General features: G+C 49.3%; 2 protein-coding genes across 3 annotated transcripts in view; one reads left to right on the top strand and one right to left on the bottom strand.

The window, feature by feature from the left end:
* Positions 1-16,302, bottom strand: part of LOC125740196 (cilia- and flagella-associated protein 44) — a 24,522-nt gene extending 8,220 nt beyond the window's left edge. Inside the window, exons 1-17 of the mRNA XM_049011071.1 lie at positions 16,152-16,302; positions 15,716-15,805; positions 15,506-15,629; positions 15,234-15,396; positions 10,922-11,024; positions 10,605-10,821; positions 10,407-10,521; positions 10,158-10,322; positions 9,908-10,063; positions 9,772-9,819; positions 9,544-9,643; positions 6,306-6,400; positions 3,916-4,101; positions 3,720-3,830; positions 3,465-3,620; positions 626-823; positions 51-193 (exon numbers count right to left, since the gene is read on the bottom strand). Coding sequence (XP_048867028.1) covers positions 51-193; positions 626-823; positions 3,465-3,620; positions 3,720-3,830; positions 3,916-4,101; positions 6,306-6,400; positions 9,544-9,643; positions 9,772-9,819; positions 9,908-10,063; positions 10,158-10,322; positions 10,407-10,521; positions 10,605-10,821; positions 10,922-11,024; positions 15,234-15,396; positions 15,506-15,629; positions 15,716-15,805; positions 16,152-16,194 — 2,213 coding nt within the window. The 5' untranslated portion in view covers positions 16,195-16,302. The remainder of the gene's footprint in view (positions 1-50; positions 194-625; positions 824-3,464; positions 3,621-3,719; positions 3,831-3,915; positions 4,102-6,305; positions 6,401-9,543; positions 9,644-9,771; positions 9,820-9,907; positions 10,064-10,157; positions 10,323-10,406; positions 10,522-10,604; positions 10,822-10,921; positions 11,025-15,233; positions 15,397-15,505; positions 15,630-15,715; positions 15,806-16,151) is intronic.
* LOC125740198 (uncharacterized) lies at positions 16,297-23,291 on the top strand. Of its 2 annotated transcripts, none has more exons than XM_049011074.1 (8): positions 16,297-16,393; positions 16,887-16,949; positions 19,550-19,855; positions 19,947-19,967; positions 20,182-20,202; positions 20,288-20,713; positions 20,788-21,024; positions 21,611-23,291. In XM_049011074.1, exons 2-8 carry the CDS (start codon positions 16,916-16,918, stop codon positions 22,216-22,218), a joined length of 1,653 nt encoding a protein of 550 aa, XP_048867031.1. In that variant the 5' UTR covers positions 16,297-16,393; positions 16,887-16,915; the 3' UTR covers positions 22,219-23,291. The 2 variants fall into 2 exon arrangements, with proteins under 2 accessions (XP_048867031.1, XP_048867030.1); XM_049011073.1 differs by having other exon boundaries at positions 16,303-16,621.

The raw sequence follows: 23,291 nt of genomic DNA, 5'->3' as shown, positions 1-23,291 counted from the left end.
GGGCAGCCCAATCCCCCTGCCCAAGACCCTCCACCACCTCATCCATGTACCTGATGCTGACGCACTGCACAGTGTCATTCTCCCCATGTCCCAGCGGGACTACAGCAAAGGGCTCGTCATGCTGCTGCTCGGCCCCCTGCTCCGGCTGACCGGAAAAGCGGCAGTGGTACAGGAAGCCGGCATCAAAGCCACCCTATATATATAGAAAGGAGAGTGATATCTGTGAGCTTGACCACTGCATCCCGTTTGTTTTTCTGACCATGTCCCCCTCTGGGATCCTGACCACGTCGTCCTCTGGGATCCTGACCACGTCCCCCTCTGGGATCCCGACCACGTCGCCCTCTGGGATCCTGACCATGTCCCTGACTGTGAGCCTGACCACGTCCCCCTCTGGGATCCTGACCATGTCCCTGACTGTGAGCCTGACCACGTCGCCCTCTGGGATCCTGACAACATCCCTGACTGTGAGCCTGACCATGTCGCCCTCTGGGATCCTGACAACATCCCTGATTGTGAGCCTGACCACGTCGCCCTCTGGGATCCTGACAACATCCCTGACTGTGAGCCTGACCACTTCTGTGAATGCATCTGTGTCTCCGGCAGTATCAGAACCAATGTGTCATACCATAGACAGCCAGAATGATCCAGGTTCAGAATAGAAGCCGCACAGCAGGGGGCTGGGGGCGTCGGGGATGTACAGAGGAGGCAGATCCTCCTCTTCACCCCAAAGTTCCGTCTCCTCCAGGGACTCCATCAGCCGCTGCTCCTCCTCCTCTCTACTCTTCTGCCTGTCAGCCGTCCTCCTGGTAATCTCCTCATCCCGCTGTGGCAGAAAAGGCTATCAACAGGGCATGCAGAGTAACACACACACACACACACACACACACACACACAAGTTTGTATACCTATCTAAATGGGGACTGTCCATTCATTTCCATGGGAGAAATCCTAACCCTAATCACGACACCCTTAACCCCTACCCAGCCCTAACCTTAACTATAAGCAACCAACCAAAATACAAGACTTTTGGCACTTTTACTTTTTTGATTGCATTTACGGATTTTTATAAAACTGAGGTTATCCAAATGGGGACCTGAAGAAATGTCCTCAAAAGTAAGAAGCTTCAGGTTATACCGCACTTTGGGGACATTTTGTTCCCCGAATGTGATCTTTGCAAACCCACACACACACACACACACACACACACACACACACACACACACACAGAGTAACATGCTGACACACATACACAGACACAGATTTGTGATTATATCTATGGGGGGACTCTTCATTCACTTCTATGGATAAAACTCTAATACCAACACAACAACCTTAACCCCTACCCAGCCCTAACCCTAACTAAAAGTAACCAAACTAAATTGTAGACTTTTGGCATTTTTAGTTTTTTGATTGCATTCACAGATTTTTGTGGGGACCTGAAAATGGTCCCTACTATACGTGTAAAATAACAGGTACTCACAATGCAATATACACCTAATAACACACACACACACACACACCTCATATATTCCGATCATTGTCAGGACCCTCCATTCATTTCTATGGGCATGATCCTAACTGTGACAACCTTAATCCCTATCCAGCTCTAATCTTAACCATAAGCAAGCAAACAAAACATAGGACTTTTGGCTATTCTAGTTTTTGACTGCATTCACAGATTTTTATTAAACTGAGGTTCACATTGTGGGGACCTAAAAAATATTCCCACAAGCTAAAAAATAACAGTTTTACCAGATTGAGGGGACATCTGGTCCTTATAATGTGGTAAATACAAACTCATACACAAAGGGTGCTTTTCCACCGCACAAAATACGTTACTTTCGGTACAGTACTTTTGGTACTTTCGCTTTTCCATTGACTTCTGGTCGATTACTAGTACCGAAAGTTCCAGTACCGAAAGTGCCAAACCAGCTGGGGTACTTCTTTGATATGTCAGTACTTTGGGGTGGGACTGGCAAACGCATTTGCTGTCGATTGGCTATGCAAGCCTGCCGCTGAAACACAAAATACAACCAGCACCTTTTGAAACACACAGCAAATAGCGAGAAATGAAATAAAAAGCACTAGAAACTAAAATATTAAAAAGTAGACAAACAAGGAAACGCAGGCTTTAATCGCCATATGGTCGGATGAACAGATCCAGTGGGATTTAGATGGCATGACTCGAAATAAAAAAGTATTTGCCATAATAGCAAGATGCTTGGAAGAAATGGGGCACACGCGAAACACAGAACAATGTCGCTTGAAAATCAAAAAACTTAAGCAGGACTACAGGAAAGTGAAGGATCATAAAAACATGTTTGAATTCAGCGAAAGAAATAGTGCACCGCGCTTTGTGATGATGTCACTCAGGGGCGGTCACTGATGATGTTTGTTTGGTGCTGGTACCAGTTTTTAAGAACATAACAACATAAGAACATAAGAACTATACAAACGAGAGGAGGCCATTCAGCCCATCAAGCTCGCTTGGGGAGAACTAAACTAATAGCTCAGAGTCATTAAAATCTTATCTAGCTCTGATTTAAAGGAACCCAAGGATTCAGCTTGCACTACATTATCAGGAAGGCTATTCCATACTCTGACTACACGCTGTGTAAAGAAGTGCTTCCTTAAATCCAGCTTGAAATGTTCTCCCGCTAATTTCCACCTATGGCCACGAGTTCATGTATTTAAACTAATGCTGAAGTAACTATTTGGTTGAACAGCATCCAAACCTGTTAGAATCTTATATACCTGGATCATGTCCCCCCTCAGTCTCCTTTGCTTGAGACTGAACAGATTTAGCTCAAGTAACCGTTCCTCGTATGACATTCCTCTAACACCAGGAATCATTTTTGTGGCCCTACGCTGCACCTTTTCTAAGGCCACAATGTCCTTTTTAAGATATGGTGACCAAACCTGCACACAATATTCTAGGTGAGGTCTCACTAAGGAATTGTATAATCTTAGCATTACCTCCCTTGACTTAAACTCCACACACCTGGAGATATACCCCAACATCCTATTGGCCTTTTTTATTGCTTCCCCACACTGGCGAGAATGGGACATGGAAGCATCAACATACACACCAAGGTCTTTCTCATGATCAGCTACCTTTATTTCAGTTACACCCATGAAATACCTGTACTTTATATTTCTGCTACCTAGATGGAGTACCTTACATTTATTGACGTTAAATTTCATCTGCCAGGTATCGGCCCAGTCACTAATTAAATCAAGATCCCGCTGTAGCTGATGAGCCACTAATTTTAGAGCTCTTTTAGAGCTCTTTTAGAGTTAAAATACTTAAGCCAGTGGAGAACCGACACAAAAGAAGTACCATACTATTGGCACTTTATGGAAGTACTGAAAGTACCGAAAGTACGGTACCTGGTGCGGTGGAAAAGGGCCCAAAGTAACACACTAAAACACACACAATAACACACAGTAACATTGCCACAAACCCTGATGCGGGATTTGATGGAGTGGAAATGGAAATGCATCCGCGGCAGGTCCTCAAGCTCATAGCTCTGGTGTCTGGGGGCCTGGCTGCCCGGCTCCGGGGCCTCCACCTCCACCACATGGCCATTCTCACACAGGATAAGCAAGGCGTTCCTGCCCTGGGAGGGGGGGGGGGCACAGAAAGTGCAGGCTGAAGGTGGGGAGGCATGTGGCAGCGGGTGAGGTGAGAAGGGGGGCGATCGCGGCAGGGCATTTACGTGTGATGGTGGAGCCCACTGCAGGGAGCACACTGGCCCAGGGACCCTGATTAACCCGATAGCTTCATATGGGTCGCCCTCCATGAAGAAAAACACAGTCCCATCTTTGCTCTGGGAAACGGAGGGTGAGGGGTGGTCAGACAGCAGGCATTGGCAGCAGAAATTCTGCCCCTATAGTGGACGCCCCTGGACTCACACCCGTGGCCAGCAGCCTCCCGCTGGAATGGAAAGCGATGGCGCTTACAGGTCCCCCGTGGGGCTTTACCGCCTGCCGGAGCTGCAGCTGAGCACCATCAGGGGCATAGGCTCCCTCAACTGGGGGCAAGAGGAACTCCAGGAGGCGCAGGAGGCCATCCTCAAAGCCCACAGCCATGAGCCGCCCCTAGGGACAGTGGGGACAGACACAAGCCCTGAGGACAGAAACATGCTGGGGACAGACACACACCCTGGGGACAATGGGGACAAACACAAGCCCTGAGGACAGAAACATGCTGGGGACATTCATGCATCCTTGGGACAGACACTCGCCCTGGGGACAGACACTTGCCCTGGGGACAATGGGGACAGACACTTGCCCTGGGGACAATGGGGACAGACACAAGGCATGGGGACAATGGGGACAGACACATGCCCTGAGGACAGGCACACACGCTGGGGATAGTAGGGTCAGACACAGACATACAGGGGCTGGACAATGAAACACCTGATTTTAGACCACAATAATTTATTAATATGGTGTAGGGCCTCCTTTTGCAGCCTATACAGTATCAGTTCTTCTTGACAATGGCAGATTCAATTCCTACACAGTGGCCAGAGGGATTTGGAGCCATTCCTCTTGCAGAACAGTGGCCAGGTCGCTATGTGATGCTGGTGAAGGAAAATGTTTCCTGACTCACTCCTCCAAAACACCCCAAAGTGGCTCAGTAATATTCAGATCTGGTGACTATGCAGGCCATGGGAGATGTTTGACTTCACTTTCATGTTTATGAAACCACTGTCACCAGTCTTACTGTGTGTATTAGTGTATTATCATCATGATAATATGTTTGAACCACTGGATGAACATGGTCCAGAATGGTTTGGTAGTCCTTGGCAGTGACGCACTCATCGGGCTGAAGAAGGCCTAGGGAATGCCATGATATTGCAACCCAAACCATCACTGATCCACCCTCGTGCTGCACTCTACTGTAGATAGGCAACAGTCTGGGTGGTAACCCGCCCTGGGGCTTCTCCACACTGTAACTGATATGGGAAAGACCTTTGGGGAAGACAGTGAAGGTGGGCTCATCAGAGAACAATACATGTTTCTCCTTGTTCACAGCCCAAGATTTGCGCTGCTGGCACCATTGAAACTGATGTTTGGCACTGGCACGAGTGACCAAAGGTTTGGCTATAGCAGCCCGACCATGAATACTGACCCTGTAAAGCTCCCAACAAACAGTTTTGTTGGAAACTGGAGACCTGAGGTGCGCATTTAATTCTGAGGGGAGTTGGGAAGCTGTGGATTTTTGTTTTTTTTTGGATATAATCGGGATTAGTGCCCGGACATCCCTTTCAGACAGCTTCCTTGTACATCCACAGTTACTCCTGTTGGATGTGGTCCATCCTTCGTGATGGTATACCAACATTACCCTGGACACCGTGGCTCTTGATACGCGCACCAACAATTTGTCCTCTTTTGAGCTCTGATATGTCTCCCATTTTGTTGTGGATTGCAATATTTTATGTACAGTTGTGCTATTGCTCTGCTAATTGAACCTTCACACTTGGCTCTTACTGATCGAATGTACAATCAGTGAGAATTTGCCACCAGGTCAGGTCAGGTCAGGTTGGGGAACATGCGCTGATGCACCAACCACACAGTGAAACTCCTTGGGATCCCAGCCGGTGATCCCCCAGACAGACACACGGTCCAGTCCTACCCTCTGGAAATGGCCATCCATCTGCAGCAGCCAGGTGTTACATGGGTGTCCCCTTGGCCAGGTCCAGCCGCTTGGGACCTCAGCACTGAGGATCCTGTGAGCCAGATCACCCTCAGGGAAACGCACCACATGGCCGTAGTGCCACCAGGCTGCGCATATCCATCCATCCATCCATTTTCCAAACCGCTTATCCTACCGGGTCGCGGTGAGTCTGGAGCCTATCCCGGAAAGCAATGGACACGAGGCAGGGAACAACCCAGGATGGGGGGCCAGCCCATCGCAGGGCACACTCACACACCATTCACTCTCACACGCACACCTATGGGCAATTTAGCGACTCCAATTAGCCTCAGCATGTTTTTGGACTGTGGGGGGAAACCGGAGTACCCGGAGGAAACCCCGCGACAACATGGGGAGAACATGCAAACTCCACACACATGTGACCCATGCGGAGACTCGAACCTGGGTCTCAGAGGTGTGAGGCAACAGTGCTAACCACTGCACCACCATGCCGCCCCGGCCGCGCATATATAGGCGTGAAACCTCAAGCACTATATAGTCCAGTGTTTCAGTTTCATTGTCTGACTCTTGTATATACTCTCTCTCTCTCTCTCTCACACACACACACACACACACACACACACACACACATATAGTATCTCACCCCACGGGGCTCCCAGGTGACTGTAGTTGCATTCTGTCTGAACCGGCTGCAGATCAACTCCCTCTGAGCCAGCAAGTCAAAAACCCTGACAGAGCCTGAGGGGCAGAGAGGCACTCAGTCACAGCATGTCTGTGGCTTTGTCCAGGTCTCTGTCTGTGTGTCTCTGTCTATGTCTATGTCAATGTCTGTATGTACAGTCAGGACCATAAATATTTGAACAGAGAGAAAATTTTTCAATTTTTAAGATCTGTACATTACCACAATAAATTTTTAAAGAAAAAAGTCAGATGCAATTGAAGTGCAGACTTTCAGCTTTAAATCAGTGGGTAATATTGCATAAAAATTTAGGGAAATAATTTTTCTACCAAATCCCCTCCTTTCAGGAGCTCTAAGTAATTGGTAATTGGTCCCAAGGTTGCTAGAAATAAGTTTCACCACCTCAACGTTGGTAACCTTCCTACACAACCTAACATGGTGGTTAGAAATCTTGGCGTTCTTGTCGATTCAGATCTATGCTTTGATGCTCACATAAGAAGTACTACTAGAACTGCATTTTATCATCTACGGAACATAGCCAAGCTTCGTAAGATGATCTCACTTAATGATGCAGAAAAACTAATACATGCCTTCGTAAGTTCCAGACTGGATTACTGTAATGCCCTCCTATCGGGTTGCCCGACTGGATCCTTGCATAAACTTCAGATTGGCTGCAGCATTCTGTACTGAGTTCTAACAAACACTAAAAAATTTGATCATATTACACCAGTCTTATCCTCTCTTCATTGGCTGCCAGTTAAGACTCGAATTGACTATAAAATACTGCTATTAACTTATAAAGCACTAAATGGCCTTGCACCAGAATACCTTAGTGATCTGTTGACCACATACAACCCTCCACGCTTGCTTCGCTCTCAAGCCATGGGATATCTGTTAGTGCCTAGGGTAGAAAGAGCTACGGCAGGCTGCAGAGCTTTCTCCTACAGAGCTCCTCAGCTGTGGAATGGTCTTCCACCAGATGTGCGGGTTTCAGGTTCACTCTCAATATTCAAGTCCAGACTAAAAACACACCTGTTTAGTTTAGCGTATAGGGACACTAGTTCTAGCCCTAGCTAACTCTTCACTCCCAGTCAGACCTGTAGTGTGAGGTGTAGAGCTGGGTGGGGATCGGTGCCATTGGCTTTGGATAAACTGGATTCTCAGTGCTGTCACTCTAGCTTCGCAATCCCTTGTGGAACTGGAGTGCTGACATTTCAGGGACTCCCCATGCCGGCATTCCCACTTGCCTCTCCCTCCTACTGATGCTGCCATAGCCATATCTGCCGGAGCTTGCACATTGCACTTCATATTGTACTCACCTAGCTTTTAGCACTGCCAATAGCCTCCTCTACTTAGCATAATTGTACATTTTATTTACCCTACTCCTCCTGGGGGGTGATGCCTGGAGACCTCAATCTATCAAGATATCCAGCACACCCGGCCACATGTGACGTCGCCACAACCAGTGACGTCCCTGCATCCAGCTCGCCGTTCTGATCTTCCATGTATGACCCACTGCCTCACCTCTGGTTGCCTGGCAATTGGAAGAAGACTTGGCATCGGCATTGGCTTGTCATCTTCCTTGCTCTCCAGTTATTTCCCAAATCTTATGATTGGGACAATGTGACTTGGCCCATCTCTGGCACTTAACCATCTCTCTATTTGACTATCCCTGCCGGCCCCTGGAGGATGGGCTCCCCCTTTGAGTCTGGTCCCTCCCAAGGTTTCTTCCTTCTAGGGAGTTTTTCCTTGCCACTGTCGCCTATGGCTTACTCACTGGGGGCTTTGGGTGGGGATGCTGTAAAGCGCTTTGAGACAATGTAATGTTGTGAAAAAAATAAATTTGTTGTTGTTGTTGTATAAGTAATTGGATAAATTAATATAACTGCTATTAAAATGTTCAATTCCAATACTTAGTTGAAAACCCTTTGCAGGCAATGACTGCCTGAAGTCCTGAACTCATGGACATGAGCAGACGCTGCGTTTCCTCCTTTTTAATGCTCTGCCAGGCCTTTACTGCAGCAGCTTTCAGTTGCTCTTTGTTTGAGGGTCTTTCTGTCTGTAGTTTAGTCTTTAGCAAGTGAAATGCATGTTCAGTGGAGTTGAGATCAGGTGACTGACTTGGCCATTCAAGAATATTCCACTTCTTTGCTTTAATAAAGTCCAGGGTTACTTTTGCTGTGTGTTTTGGGTCATTGTCCATCTGTACTATAAAACACCGCCCAGTCAGTTTGGCTGCATTTGGCTGGATTTGAGCAGACATGATGTCTCTGTACACCTCAGCATTCATTTGGCTGCTTCCATCCTGTGTCACATCATCAAGAGACACTAAAGACCCAGTGCCACTGGTAACCATGCACGCCCAAGCCATCACACTGCCTTTTTTAATGTTCTCTTGCAAAATTCAATCTAGCCTTTCCATTCTTAAGGCTTATGAGTGGCTTTCATCTTGCAGTGAACCCTCTGTAATTGCTTTCATGCAGTCTTCTCTTTATGGTAGACTTGGATATTGATACATCTACCTCCTGGAGATTGTTGTTCACTTGGTTGGTGGTTACGAAGGGGTTTCTCTTCACCATGGAAATGATTCTGCGATCATCCACCACTGTTGTCGTCCTTGGAAGTCCAGGCCTTTTTGCATTGCTGAGCTCACCAATGCTTTCTTTCTTTCTCAGGATGTACCAAACTGTGGATTTTTCCACTCCTAATGTGGCAATTTCTCAAATAGTTTTTTTCTGTTTTCGCAGCCTAAGGATGGCCTGTTTCACCTGCATACTGAGTACCTTTGACTGCATGTTGTATGTTCACACCTCAATCTTCCAAATGCAAACAAGACACCTCAAATCAACTCCAGGCCTTTTATCTGCTTAATTGATAATGAAAGAATGGAGGAATTGCCCACACCTGTCCATGAAATAGCTTTAAGTGAGTTGTGCAATTACTTTTGGCCCCATTAAAAAGAGGTTGGCACATGTTAACGAGCTGAAACTCCTAAACCCTTCATCCAGTTTGAATGTGGATACCCTAAAATGAAATCTGAGAGTCGGCACTCTGTCCCTGCCTATTGTATAACTTCAACTGGAATATATTTCAGTAAACAGGTAAAATAGTAAAACTTGTGCCAGTGTCCAAATTTTTATGGTCCTGACTGTATTTCTGTGTCTGTGTCTGTATGTGTTTCTGTATCTGTGTCGGTACATACGGTCCAGTGCGCTGGTGGCCATAAGGTGGCTGGTTCTGGACACGTCCATACTGACGATGGGTCCGGAGTGGAAGGTGAAAATCGCTTCTGGGTCCCGGGTCTGAATCACACATAGTCAGCACATGATGGGCTCCAACACATACACTGTAAACAAACAAACACACACACACTCACACACTCACACAAACACACACACACACACACACACAGACAGAGGCACAGATTCACCATGTTGGAGAAAGAGAGGTCCAGCTTCCAGACAGCCCCACCAGAATCCTGTGGGCAGAGAGGCATTTCCCTTTAAGATTGGCACCTCTCCAGGAGTCGTGAGGTCACGGCGGTCAGCTGACCTTTCCCTTCTGACCTGGGCGAACCAGATGGAGGATCCTGGGGCGGTCCCCTTCACCATGGAGACCAGGCACACACCACGGCCAACCAGCACCTCATTCATGGGCTCCAGCTCGAAGAGGTTGCTGCCGTCGGTGGCGTCTGCACCATCCACGCTTTCAAAGTGCCAGGCCTGTGGGGGGGCGGGGTGTGGGCAGCCGTGATGTTATCAGGGCATGAGAGGCGTAGAGGTCATCACCATGCGATGGCAGAGGGGCAGCACTCACCCTGATGGCACCGTCAGTGCCGACAGTCAGAATCTCACCCTCATCCAGGACAAACTGGCAGATGGCGCCGTTGTGACAGCGCCGGCCACTCCTACGGCAGATCTCCACCTTGATCAGAGCGCCCTCCCACAGCAACATGTTGCCCCACTCCGAGCCCGACAGCACCTGCACCCGGGTGGAGGGACAGAGGCACCATTGGCATCAGCATTTCTGATGTACGCCTTACCTCACGGGGGGCGGGGTGGGTACCTTTCCGTCCGGAAACTCCACGTAGCCCTCGATGTCTGTGGGTGTCGTCCTCCCAAACCTTCCCAGCAGCCCCTGCAACTTCAGGCCTGTGAAGGTACTGGCCATCTTCCAGAACCTGTGAGGAGCCGCAGGCAGAGCCGCAAGGCTGTAGGGGGAGGTCACTGTGTGGGGAGGGGGGGGAGGATGCACGGAGCTCACTTGATGTGTCCGGCCCCAGAGGTGGTAAGCTGAGCTGGGCTGTCGGAGGAGAAGGAGATACGATAGACATCCTGGGAAGCGGCCTTGCAACGCAGCAGCACCCGCTCCTCACGCCACACCCACAGCGTCAGCATGTAGTCGGGGGCACCTCCCACACTCGCCAGCAGAATGCCCTCGTGGTCAAAGGCCAAAGCGGTGTAAACCCAGGCAGTGCCCCCTGGGAAGAACAAGAGGGGGCTTCAATTCATTATATACTGTCATACATTGTAGAAAATGTGGAGGTGCGGAGGGGGGCGGTGATATATTGGGGCTCTTGCCTCTCAGGACGCGAAGCGGCTGCAGGGAGGGGAACTCGTACACAACGATGTCGGGCTGGTTGCCCTTCTCTGCCACAGCCAGCAAGCACCTACTGGGGTCTACCTGAGCACCAGGGGCACAGAGAGAGAGAGGTCATACTGCCACAGGAAGGTCAGAGGCTGGCCATAACTTGAGCGGAACCTAGGTGGAACCCAGCTAGAGCCCAATCAGAACCCAGCCAGACCCATAGCTGGACCTGGGTGGAACCCATCCAGAGTCCAGTCAGAGCCCAGCAAGAACATGAGCGGGATCTGGTCGGAACCCAGCCAGAGCCCAGTCAGTTCCCAGCCAGATCTCAGCCACAGAACCCAGCCAGAGCCTAGTCAGTACCCAGCTAGATCACAGTCAGACCCCAGCCAGAACCCAGTCTGAGCCTAGTCAGAACACAGTCTGAGCCCAGTCAGTACCCAGCCAGAATCCAGCCAGAATCCAGCCAGAACCCAGTCTGAGCCCAGTCAGTACCCAGTCAGAATCCAGCCAGATTCCAGTCAGAACCCAGCCAAAGCCTAATCAGAGCCAAGTCAGAACCCAGCCAGAACCTGAGCGGAACCCAGCCAGAATCCAGCCAGAGCCCAGTCAGAGCCTAATCAGTACCCAGCCAGAACCTAGCTAGATCCCAGTCAGACCCCAGCCAGAACCCAGTCTGAACCTAGTCAGAACACAGTCTGAGCCCAGTCAGTACCCAGTCAGAATCCAGCCAGAATCCAGCCAGAGCCTAGTCAGAACCCAGCCAGAACCCAGCTAGATCCCAGTCAGACCCCAGCCAGAACCCAGTCTGAGCCTAGTCAGAACACAGTCTGGGCCCAGTCTGAGCCTAGTCAGAACCCAGCTAGAGCCTAGTCAGAACCCAGCCAAAACCTTAACTGGACCAGGGTGGAACCCATCCAGAGTCCGGTCAGAACCAAGCCAGAATCTGAGTGGGATCTGGGCGGAACCCAGCCAGAATCCAGCCAGAGTGCAGTCAGAGCCCAGTCAGTACCCAATCAGAATCCAGCCAGATCCCAGCCAGAACTCAGCCAGAATCCAGCCAGAGAATAGTCAGTAGCCAGCCAGAACCCAGCTAGATCCCAGTCAGATCCCAGCCAGAACCCAGTCTGAGCTTAGTCAGAACACAGTCTGAGCCCAGTCAGTACCCAGTCAGAATCCAGCCAGATCCCAGCCAGAACCCAGTCTGAGCCTAGTACAAACCCAGCTACAGCCCAGTCAGAACCCAGCCAGAACCTTAGCTGGACCTGGGTGGAACAAATCCAGAGTCCAGTCAGAACCCAGCCAGATCCAGCCAGAACCCAACCAGAGCCTTGTCAGTACCCAGCCAGAACCCAGCTAGATCCCAGTTATACCCCAGCCAGAACCCACTCTGAGCCTAGTCAGAACCCAGTCTGAGCCCAGTCAGTACCCAGCCAGATCCCAGTCAGAACCCAGTCTGAGCCTAGTCAGAACCCAGTCTGAGCCCAGTCAGTACCCAGCCAGATCCCAGGCAGAACCCAGTCTGAGCCTAATCAGAACTCAATCTGAGCCCAGTCAGTACCTAGTCAGAATCCAGCCAGAACCCAGCCAAAGTCTAATCAGAGCCCAGTAAGAACACAGCCAGAACCTGAGCGGAACTCAACCAGAATCCAGCCAGAGTCTAGTCAGAGCCTAGTCAGTACCCAGCCAGAATCCTGCCAGAACCCAGCCAGAAACCAGTCTGAGCCTAATCTGAACTCAATCTGAGCCCAGTCAGTACCTAGTCAGAATCCAGCCAGATCCCACTCAGAACCTAGCCAAAGGCTAATCATAGCCCAGTCAGAACCCAGTCAGAACCTGGGCAGAACCCAGCCAGAATCCAGCCAGAGCCTAGTCAGAACACAGTCTGAGCCCAGTCAGTACCCAGTCAGAATCCAGCCAGATCCCAGCCGGAATCTAGCCAGAATCCAGCCAGAGCATAGTCAGTACTCAACCAGAACCCAGCTAGATCCCAGGCGGAACCCAGTCTGAGCCTAGTCAGAACCGAGTCGGAGCCTTGTTAGAACACAGTGTGAGCCTAGTCAGTACCCAGCCAGAATCCAGCCAGATCCCAGCCAGAACCCAGTTTGCGCCTAGTCAGAACCCAGTGTGAGCCCAGTCAGTACCCAGTCAGAATCCAGCCAGATCCCAACCAGAACCCAGTCTGAGCATAGTCAGAACCCAGCCAGAACCTTAGCTGGACCTGAGTGGAACCCATCCAGAGTCCAGTCAGAACTCAGCCAGAACCTGAGTGTGATCTGCGCGGAACCCAGCCAGATCCCAGTCAGTATCCAGCCAGAATCCAGGCAGATCCCAGCCAAGCCTAGTCAGTACCCAGCCAGAACCCAGCTAGATCCCAATCAGTAACCAGCCAGAATCCAGCCAGATCCCAGTCAGAACCTTGTCTGAGCCTAGTCAGAACCCAGTCTGAGCCCAGTCAGTACCTAGTCAGAATCCAGCCAGATTCCATTCAGAACCCAGCAAAAAGCCTAATCAGAGCCCAGACAGAACCCTGTCAGAACCTGAGCGGAACCCACCCAGAATCCAGCCAGAGCCCAGTCAGAACACAGTCTGAGCCCAGTCAGTACCCAGTCAGAATCCAGCCAGATCCCAGCCAGAATCTAGGCAGAATCCAGCCAGAGCATAGTCAGTACTCAGCCAGAAACCAGCTAGATCCCAATCAGAACCCAGTCAGAGCCTAGTCAGAACCCAGGCAGAACCCAGTGTGATAGAAAATTCTTGATTATGCTAATCAGTAATCAATAATGGAATACAGATGATTATGCAAAATGCATTACCTAATCAGTAATTAATAATTGAGTTTATAATGTGTTGTTGATTTACACATAGTGGTTGAAACAATGTAATTTACTTGTCATTAATTGAATGTATCAAACAATAATGCAAATCTGCTTAAGTAAGAAATTTATATTTTCTATAGAGGAACCAACATGTTTGCCATATATTGCTTGTTCAACAAGAGGCCCAGGTCAAAGCAAAGGCACGACCTGAGAAGTAAGCTGTTGCAGAAAATATTATAAAATGAATGCATGGTATTGGATAATATAAAATGTAGAAAAAGAGAACAACGAGTCCTAGAATAATATAGCAAAAGGAAAAGTCCCAAATAGATAGACTTGTTCTAAGCTGATAGGTGGACCTTGAAAAAGTAGAAGAAATGTCCAAGAATGTCCAGATATTCGACTTGTCCTTGATTTGTCAGATGACTGTCGCATTTTAGGCCATAAGAGATGTATGCATTTGTTGCTCGGTGAGCAGAACACGAGACGCATGATTGCTGAGTGTCTGTTCCCTTTGAGCTCATCGAATAATAAAGTTCTGTCAAACACTTAAACATCAGACTTCGAGAAATTTCTAGCCAGAACCCAGTCTGAACCTAATCAGAACATAGTCTGAGCCCAGTCAGTACCCAGATAGATCCCAGCCAGAATCCAGCCAGAGCCCAGTCAGAGCCTAGTTAGTACCCAGCCAGAACCCAGTCTGAGCCTAGTCAGAACCCAGTCTGAGCCCAGTCAGTACCCAGTCAGAATCCAGCCAGATCCCAGCCAGAACCCAGCCAAAGCCTAATCAGAGCCCAGTCAGAACCCAGCCAAAGCCTATTCAGAGCCCAGTCAGAACTCAGCCAGAATCCAGCCAGAGCCTAGTCAGTTCCCAGCCAAAACCCAGCTAGATTCCAGTCAGACCCCAGCCAGAACCTAGTCTGAGCCTAGTCAGAACACAGTCTGAGCCCAGTCAGTACCCAGTTAGAATCCAGCCAGATCCCAGCCAGAACCCAGCCAGAATCCAGCCAGAGCATAATCAGTACCCAGCCAGTACCAAGCTAGATCTCAGTCAGACCCCAGCCAGAACCCAATCTGAGTCTAGTCAGAACCCAGTCCAAGCCCAGCCAGAATCCAGCCAGAGCCTAGTCAATTCCCAGCCAGAACCCAGCTAGATCCCAATCAGAATCAAGCCAGATCCCAGTCAGAACCCAGCCAAAGCCTAATCAGAGCCGAGTCAGAACCCAGCCAAAGCCTAATCAGAGCCGAGTCAGAACCCAGCCAAAATCCAGCCAGAGCCCAGTCAGAGCCTAGTCAGTACCCAGCAAGAGCTCAGCTAGATCCCAGTCAGACTCCAGCCAGAACCCAGTCCAAGCCCAGCCAGAACCCAGCCAGAGTCCAGTCAGAACCCAGCCAGAACCTAGTCCAAGCCCAGCCAGAACCCAGCCAGAGCCCAGTCAGAACCCTGCCAGAATCCAGCCAGGGTACACCACACACATAATGGTACCATGATGGCGCCAATGCCCTCTCCACTGCAGCTGCTGATGTAGCGCTGCTTCCTGGTGCACACATCCAGGAAGACAAGGAAGTTCCCGGCGATGAAGGTCAGTGTGGACTCCTCCAGCAGCTGCAGGTTGGCCCGACGCCGACAGTCATACCCGAACGAGTGACTGAGGCATTAAGGAAAAGGGCACCTCCCAGAGGTGTGTGTGTGTGTGTGTGTGTGTGAGAGAGAGAGAGAGAGAGAGAGAGAGAGAGAGAGCAGGGCAGGAAGGATACTCCAGGCTGAGGAGGTTGGTGGGGATGTTGGCCTCTGGGCTGACTTCGGGGCCTCGCGATAGCTGCTCGTGATCGTAGTACGCGTGCTCCAGAGGGCACCCCATCCCTGGCTGTCCTGCTCGCACTGCACAGAGAAGCAGAAAGGCCCTGTGATCCATCAGCAGAGCAGCAGCAAGGGGAAGAAGAAGTGAGGGGGAGCCCAGCTCCTACCAGCGCTGCCCAGCGTGACGGACCCCAAGGGCACTGCCTGATCTTCCAGGTCAGCTCCAGTTTCCTGGTTCATCTGCAGACTGTCTGTGGCTTTAGGGGGAGACGCACAAAACACTGTCCTCTGGACAAACTGCGATTTTTAATTTCATTACTGTTATTATTGCTTTTTAATGAGGTGGAAATGAAAGTGGGAATACCTGGTACTGTTTGTAGCCAAATACAAAATAACAGTGTAAATTAAAGACTCAATGCGTCACCAGCTCACTAAGCTTTAAAACTGTCGTATGTATGTGGATATAGGAATAGGGCGAAAAGTGTTATTACCGGATCAAATAAAAAAACATTACAGGACGTCTTTTGATTTTTGGTGCAATTAAACATCTATCATATCTTAGCTAATGTTCAAGTAAATAAAGTTCTCAAAAAACTACTTTACCTTCTAGGACAACTTGTTTTGACTGACCCTCCAACCAGACCATCTTCGTTGCTTCTGGTTGCTCAGCAACCGCCAACAAGCACAGTGGCACACGCACAGACGTACAGTGAACGTATCAGCGCAGAGCATTATGGTAAATGTAGTGGCGTAAACTGAGCAGTCGGTCGGAACTCTTCGCTGAAACCGCATATCATCTGGGAGACCCTAAAGTCGCACGGTTCCGAAAAATTTCCGCCCGGATGGTAAGATTCATTTGTAGATATATTTGCTTCAGTAACCAAAGTGCACAATAGACATTAGTCAGCTCAGTTGTATTGGGTTTTCAGCTGAGCCGTGAAATGAGGAAGTGAAAAGTGTGAATCCACTTTCAGTATTGGGGTAAACTGGGGCTGCTCTGGGGTTAATACGGGTTACGCTCAGAATCGATCGCAGACATCGCACTGGATGTGGACGGTGAACCGAGATGCCAGGTGACTACTATCTTCTCATTGCAAATCTTTTGTCCATTGAAATTTTGTTCAGATTTTTCCAGTGAATAACAGCGATGCCAAGACGTTTAAGTGTACCCGACGTGTGTACCACTGGAATTTGTGCTAATAGGCTAAATATTTACACTGTAGTGAGAACTTTATCTGCGGTTATTCTAAGCTCATTTAATCGAACTTTACATTGAGCTCCGTTTTAGATGAGATCAGGATTGATATATGCAATAATAAACGTTTTCTGTGTCATCAGACAAAGAGTGGAAAGATCTGGATGGGCCGATGGAGCCTCCAGCAGAACTGAAGTCACGCATTAGTAAGTGGCCCATCACGTGCTGAATGCACTCTTTGCACCCCAGGCTAGGAATGGGCGACACAACTGATTTTCTTTTCGATCTAATTACTATGCGATCAAGTGTTGGTATCAGTGCCAGTCCAAGGGAGGGGGTTACTTAGTATGTGGACCCCTTCCCCTTTCTCCCCCCATATGGGGGTCCTGCCCAGTAGTAGTTTAATGTGTAACTCTCTGTAAGAATATGAACATATAAATTACCAAATAAAAATCTATACTTTTGTGTTAGAATTGATTTGCAAAAGCGTCATTCCATGTCAAATCATCACACTTTCGGACCTCGTTGTCACGGATTTTAATTAAACTTGGCAGCGGATTTGGTCACATGAGTAACTCATGAAACTGAAATTGGGCGTATCTGGGATCAATATTGGGGGAGATTTAAGCAAACAAAGTTTTAACTTTTTTTTTAGGGGGGGGGGGGAGCTATGACTTTGATGGTCCTCATATTGACATATTGAATATGGTCCTCATATGCTGTCCCCATATGAATAATTACTATGTAATAACTGATTACAATATAAAAAATTCAATAACAAAAAACCTATATTTCAAAATTGATCAATTTTTTTTATTAAATCTATCTCATAATGTCCTAAACATCTCCAGACAATTTGGTTGTTGCTGAGATATCTTGATATAAATGTAACGTCACATGGTTTCATATCACTAATGGGCCGAACTGACATGAAATAGTATAACAAGCAGAGGTGTAAGTAATAACATTAATTAAGGTTACAAATATGCTACACTGAAATTTAAGGAAAGCTTCATTAATGTCATTGCAGACACATGTACTTACCATACTATTTAAAAGACCCACATGGCTAGTAAATATGACTAATAAATGCCCTGCATTCATCAGAGGTGAGTGAGGTGTGCAAATCGGTCCAGTGTAAGTGCACACTGAGAGAATCACTCGACTTTGCAAGCATCAAAGGTTATGTTGTGGCTGCATATGATGATAATTAGTGGCTAGGCTGTGTTGAAGAAACTATGCCCAGCACTGGAGAGCTGAGACGATGAGACTGAGCTTTTTACATCCTCATGGACCATCTCCATCCTATTCATTCCTATGCCATCCTGATAGACTTGTTATGGATCATCAGAATGTGCTTTTAGTAGATGAACCTGTGACAGCAACAGGGCGGACATACACAGTTTCAAGCAAAGACTCAATAGCTGCATCAAAATCTCTGCTGGACTATACAGTAAATTGAGAGTACAGTCAGCTCCTGTGCATTTGCGCTTTGTGATTCACAAATTCACAGATCCGCAAAAATTACATTTACATGTTTCCTTTACGTATTTTATTGAATTGTACCTTGGTTACATATATGACTTCTGTCAGTAAGTTTACAGTCCCGCTCGTTTACTCATTTTACCTTCCTGTGAATGCAAAGAAAACGGCAGCCAATGAATGCCGAGTTCTGTGAATTAGTAGGGGTAACATTAGTGTACTGTACTGTAAATGTGCTAGTGTGACAAAAATCCGGCGATACTGTACTCTATTTTTACACCAAACATTTGTTTTTTAAATTAAATTAAAGTGTTTTGGGAGTATGACTGAGGTCATATTTAGGGTTTAAACTATAGAAATAAGCACATATTACCATTTTTAGTGACTGTACCAAGCATCCGCGAATCATCCTCATTCGTGACGGGTTCTGGAATGTAACCTCGCAAATGTCCCATGTCCCCCTATTCTGATTGTACCATTAATTAACAAATTAAATTAATATTTTTCCACTTACTTTGGAAATATTGTCTTTTTCTTCATTATTAATAGCAATTTAAAATGTTTTAATTTAATTTATATTGCCATGGCTAGTTCTGGCAATAGTTGTAGATGTCATGAAAAATAATAACCCTGTACCATGCATGCACTAACTGCTATTCTGCTACTGCTAACAGCAATGTAAGGAACTGTGGTTCTGATACACACTTCAGATGAGTAATGATATCTCAGCAACAACTCAAAATCCAAAGACCAAAATTTCTGGAGATGTTCATGACATTATGATCTAGCTTTAGTAAAAAAATGTATCAATTTTGAAATATAGGTTTTTTTTTTAATTATTGAATTTTAAATATTTTACTCGGTTATTATTCATATGGGGACGGCATATTATTTATTCAATCTATTGAGCTGGACAATAGCTTTAAAACTATTTAAGGACCATATCTGTGCAGCTTGTATTGAAGTAAATATAGCCAGTCAAATTCACAGTCCCCCCCAAAAAAGTAAAAAACTTTGTTTGCTTAAATCTCCCTCAGTATTGATCCCACACTCGCCCAATTTCAGTTTTATGAGTTACTCATGTGACCAAATCAGCCTACCAAGGTTCGTTAAAATCCGTGACGATGAGGCCCGAAAGTGTGACAATTTGACATGGAAAGACCCAAAAATAAAGTCGTTCAGATGGAAAGAATGATATTCCACTATCCATCCAAATATCCCTCCAATGGGCTTTTCCACACAGGCTCCAGCAATTGTGATTATTAACCGCCCCCCCCCCCCAATGCTCTGTGCTTTGTTAACCCACTGGCTGTGGCTCCCGTAGACTCGGCGGCACCACCCCTGCAAGCAGCCCAGGTGAAGGTGCACCTGCAGGCGGCCCAGGAGCTGCTGGTGGACGCACTGTACAACACGGCACCGCTGCTGGACTGCATGCTGGCCAAGAACCTGCTGCCCCGCGACAGCTACCAGCTGGTGCAGGCGGAGCGCACGGCTGCCGACCGTGCACGGCGCCTCCTGGAGGTGGTCCAGGCCCAAATGGATGATGAGCAGGCTGGGCAGTTCTTGGATTGCCTGAAGGCATGTCAGAGCAACTACCCCCGCCTGCGCGCCTGGCTGCATAGCTGCACAGGTAACAATGCACCGCCATTGCTGGGAGGAGGAGGGGGCAGGGTCTGCTCACATGATACTTATGGTCTGTCCCTCTCCTGTCTCTACTGCAGACCTCCAAGGCGGACTGGAAGGTGAGCATCTCTGTACTGGACGCGCGTCAGTGAGCCACTCGTACTCCTTGGATTGCGTCTGCATGTTATACCGTGTTACACGCTCAGACATATAGTAGGCGGCAGTAGTGTTGCCATAGGAGTAGATTTCTGTGCAATTCACCCTCCTGCCCAGGTGGGGGTGCCCTCTGCATATAAGGGGCTCATGTGCTTTTCTGTCTCCTGTTTACTGCAGCCTTCCAGTGTGGACCCTCAGGTGAGCAGACAGGTTAGGAAGTGGTGTCCACGTCAGCCCATCTGCACCGTGAATCAGTGTGAGTGAGTGTGCCTGTGTTTTTCAGTGTACAGGCTGCGAACGCAGTTGGGGGTGCTGTGCAAGCGCCTGGGGGTGTCCGTGCTGCCCGTGTCGCTTCAGCTCTTCTCTAGTGGGATCCTGACACAGCTGGAGCTGGACTCGCAGCAAGCTGAGCCCACCCCATTCCAGCAGAGCCAACGGCTGCTGCTCAGCTGCCTGTCCAAGGGCGAGCGGGCCTGTACTGCCTTCTACAAGGCGCTGTGCCAGGAGGACCCGCAGCTGGGCGCCGAGCTGCAGGGCTGGGGGCCGACCTCATGCCCTGAAACACCCGCCGGTCATTGCTCTGTGGCTGTGGCAGAGAGCGGAGCCGCTGCCATGACGGATTGGTCTACTGGAGACGCATGGACACAGGACATGCCACGTAGTCTGACATCTGACCGTGTGGGGTCCTGGGAAGCCAGTGAAGGAAAAGGTGGGTGGAGTTATCAAGGGGGTTTATCTGAGTAGCTCGAGGCATGACCTTGATCACATGTCCATGTGTCACAGATGTGCTGCAGGAGGCCATGGCGCTGCTTGGCATGGCCACAGAGGCTGCACCACAGTTCAACATGTGCGAGTTAGGCGTGGCGCTGGGGCTGCGGTGGGGGGATGTGCGAGAGCGCCTCCTGGAGAAGGCGCGCATAGACGACGTGGCCCAGCTGGCAGCACTGGTGGAGCTCTTCCTGGAAAAGACACAGGACGTGGGCCGGCTGCTCCGGAGACTACAGCAGTGCGACACGCAGGGTATGTGTGCAGCAGTGTTACACAACATGTCAATCACTCTGCTCGGACTGGTGCCAGTTGCACAGAGGTTGGCATTACTGAATCATCCTTCCTCTCCCCAGGAGTTTCTGTAAGGACCCCCTATCTGCACCCCTCAAAGCAGCTTTTTCAGGCAGCTTCCAGCCAGTTAAGCCTGTGCTACGTTCAGCTCTGATGATAAGCTGCAAATAGTTTTTTTAAACTGGAGGTAGGCAGCCCTGATCCTGGAGTGCTGCTGTCTTGCAGGTTTTCTGTTCGACCTGATAAGTTACTATCTGTCTGAGATCCAGGTAAGATGGAAAACCTGCTGAATATCAGCACTCCAAGATCAGGGTTTCCCAACCTTTACTTAAAACGGAGACAGTAGTGTGTTGTGTTATGCAAGCATTGCAACTGGCTTATATCAGTGTTGTTGCTGATTGAGTAGCACCCACCAAACAAGAGAAAACGTACCTCTAGTTGCACACCATTTCTCACTGCTCCGGGGAAACATCGTTCAACCCGGAAACTGTAACAAAATTCTGCACACCGTTTTCAGAACGAATGTGTTCTTTCTGCTGCTTGGCAGGTATACGGCTCTCCCGGAGGGGGACCCTGCTGCTGGAGCTGCTGGGAGAAGCGGAGCGCCTCCTGCAGGGCAGCCACACCCACGTCAGGGCAGGGCACATCTTCACCTTTCTGATGTGGGACATGCTGGCAGAGATGGTGGAGGAGCCGTGGGTGTGGCAGTGGGCGGAGCCATGGGAGGGGCTTCTGGGGGTGGTGCAGCGGCTGCGGGGTGTGGCCGGAGGTCGGGCGGAGGCAGAGCTGCTGGCAGAGCTGGAGGAGTGCTGGGATGGTGAGTGCAGAGCCAGGGGACTCCTGGAGGCTGTGCCGGTGCTGGCCCAGCTGTTGCGGGACCTGTACCCCCAGCGGGACAGCCTGCAGCTGCTCGGTCCTTCTCACCCCCAAGGAGTGGCGGTCAGCTGCAGGCCACGTGTGCTACGCAGGGTCACGCGCTTCTGTGGCGTGCCCTGCAGAGCCATCACCCGCGTGCTGGCCGGCCTGCCTCTGCCATCTCCATCACTGGCGTCGCAGTACCACACCATATGCCAGGCTGTGATGCGGCTGCTGGAGCGGGTGTGTCCCACGACGCTAGGTACCCCCCCCCTCACCAGACCTGGCCCTGCTCACTGAGGCAGTGCAGCGTGCCCTGAGCCAGCCTGCCTTCGGGTCTGACTCCTTTGACGCTGGCATGAGGCAAAGGCTTCTGGCAGTGCTGGAGTTCAACCCAGCGGCACTGGAGCTGCCCAGCTTACTGCCGCTGCATGAGGACACAGTGCAAGCACTAAAGCGCCACCTGCTGCCTGGTGAGCACCATGGCTTCCTGCTTCACCCAGTGGCACTGTGGCTGCCAAAGGGCGGGGCCCACCTCTGCTGGGCGCGCAGCGTCTCTGGGCCCGTTGCTATCGATGATGGACTGGAGGAGACGTTTCGTTTCTGCTTCTCGGACGCCACGCTGGCACTGGTGCGCCTCTGCTGCCATGGTTATCAGGACGGGCAGTGGTTCCAGGCAGCAGAGCCACGCTGTATCCGTGTCTTGGGCCTGGGGAGCAGCGGCCTGGTAGAGCTACGGAAAGTGGGGGGGCAGGTGCTATGGGAGGGGGAGGGGTGTGTCTGGGTGAGGGAGACAGAGCTGAAGCTGCTACCATTGGCTGGCAATAGCTCCGCCCAGCTTGAGGAGGCTGGTGTCTGCTTCCTGCTTAGGAGCCTGGGGCCACAGTGTGATGTCACATTTGTTTATAAACGCAGCTGGATCTCAGCCATGGCCAAGAGTGACTGTGAGGTGCTGTGAGATCCCTGCCACTGCACACTGTTCAGGCTGCCTCAGTGAATCTAAGATTTTAGTTTACAATAAAATGCGAATGGTTGTAGGAGACAGAGGTTACACAACCAGCCCAAGGGCAGGATCCCTAAAGATCTGGAATGTGTTTGCACTGCAGCACATAAGACACACAACTGATCCTCCTTCTGTGGTCACATACTGCACAGGTGCTCTACGAAATGTTTGCGTTATTGTAAATATTTTAACTTCTAATCGAATAGTTTTTAGTTAAATATATTTTGTAAAGAAAAACCTGTATGTTGTATCCTCAAAGAATCATGGTGTTATTTTTACATCTTTAGAATGTATGAAGAAATGTCATACTCAGTCTTTTTAAATGGCTTTCTGCATGTTCAATAAAGTTTGAGAAACATTTGAATGAAAA

The sequence above is a fragment of the Brienomyrus brachyistius genome, chromosome 4 (assembly GCF_023856365.1).
Source record: "Brienomyrus brachyistius isolate T26 chromosome 4, BBRACH_0.4, whole genome shotgun sequence".
Classification (NCBI taxonomy): Eukaryota; Metazoa; Chordata; class Actinopteri; order Osteoglossiformes; family Mormyridae; genus Brienomyrus; species Brienomyrus brachyistius.
The sequence above is the reverse complement of the archived record's forward strand: the minus strand, read 5'-3'. Positions and strand labels throughout refer to the sequence as shown.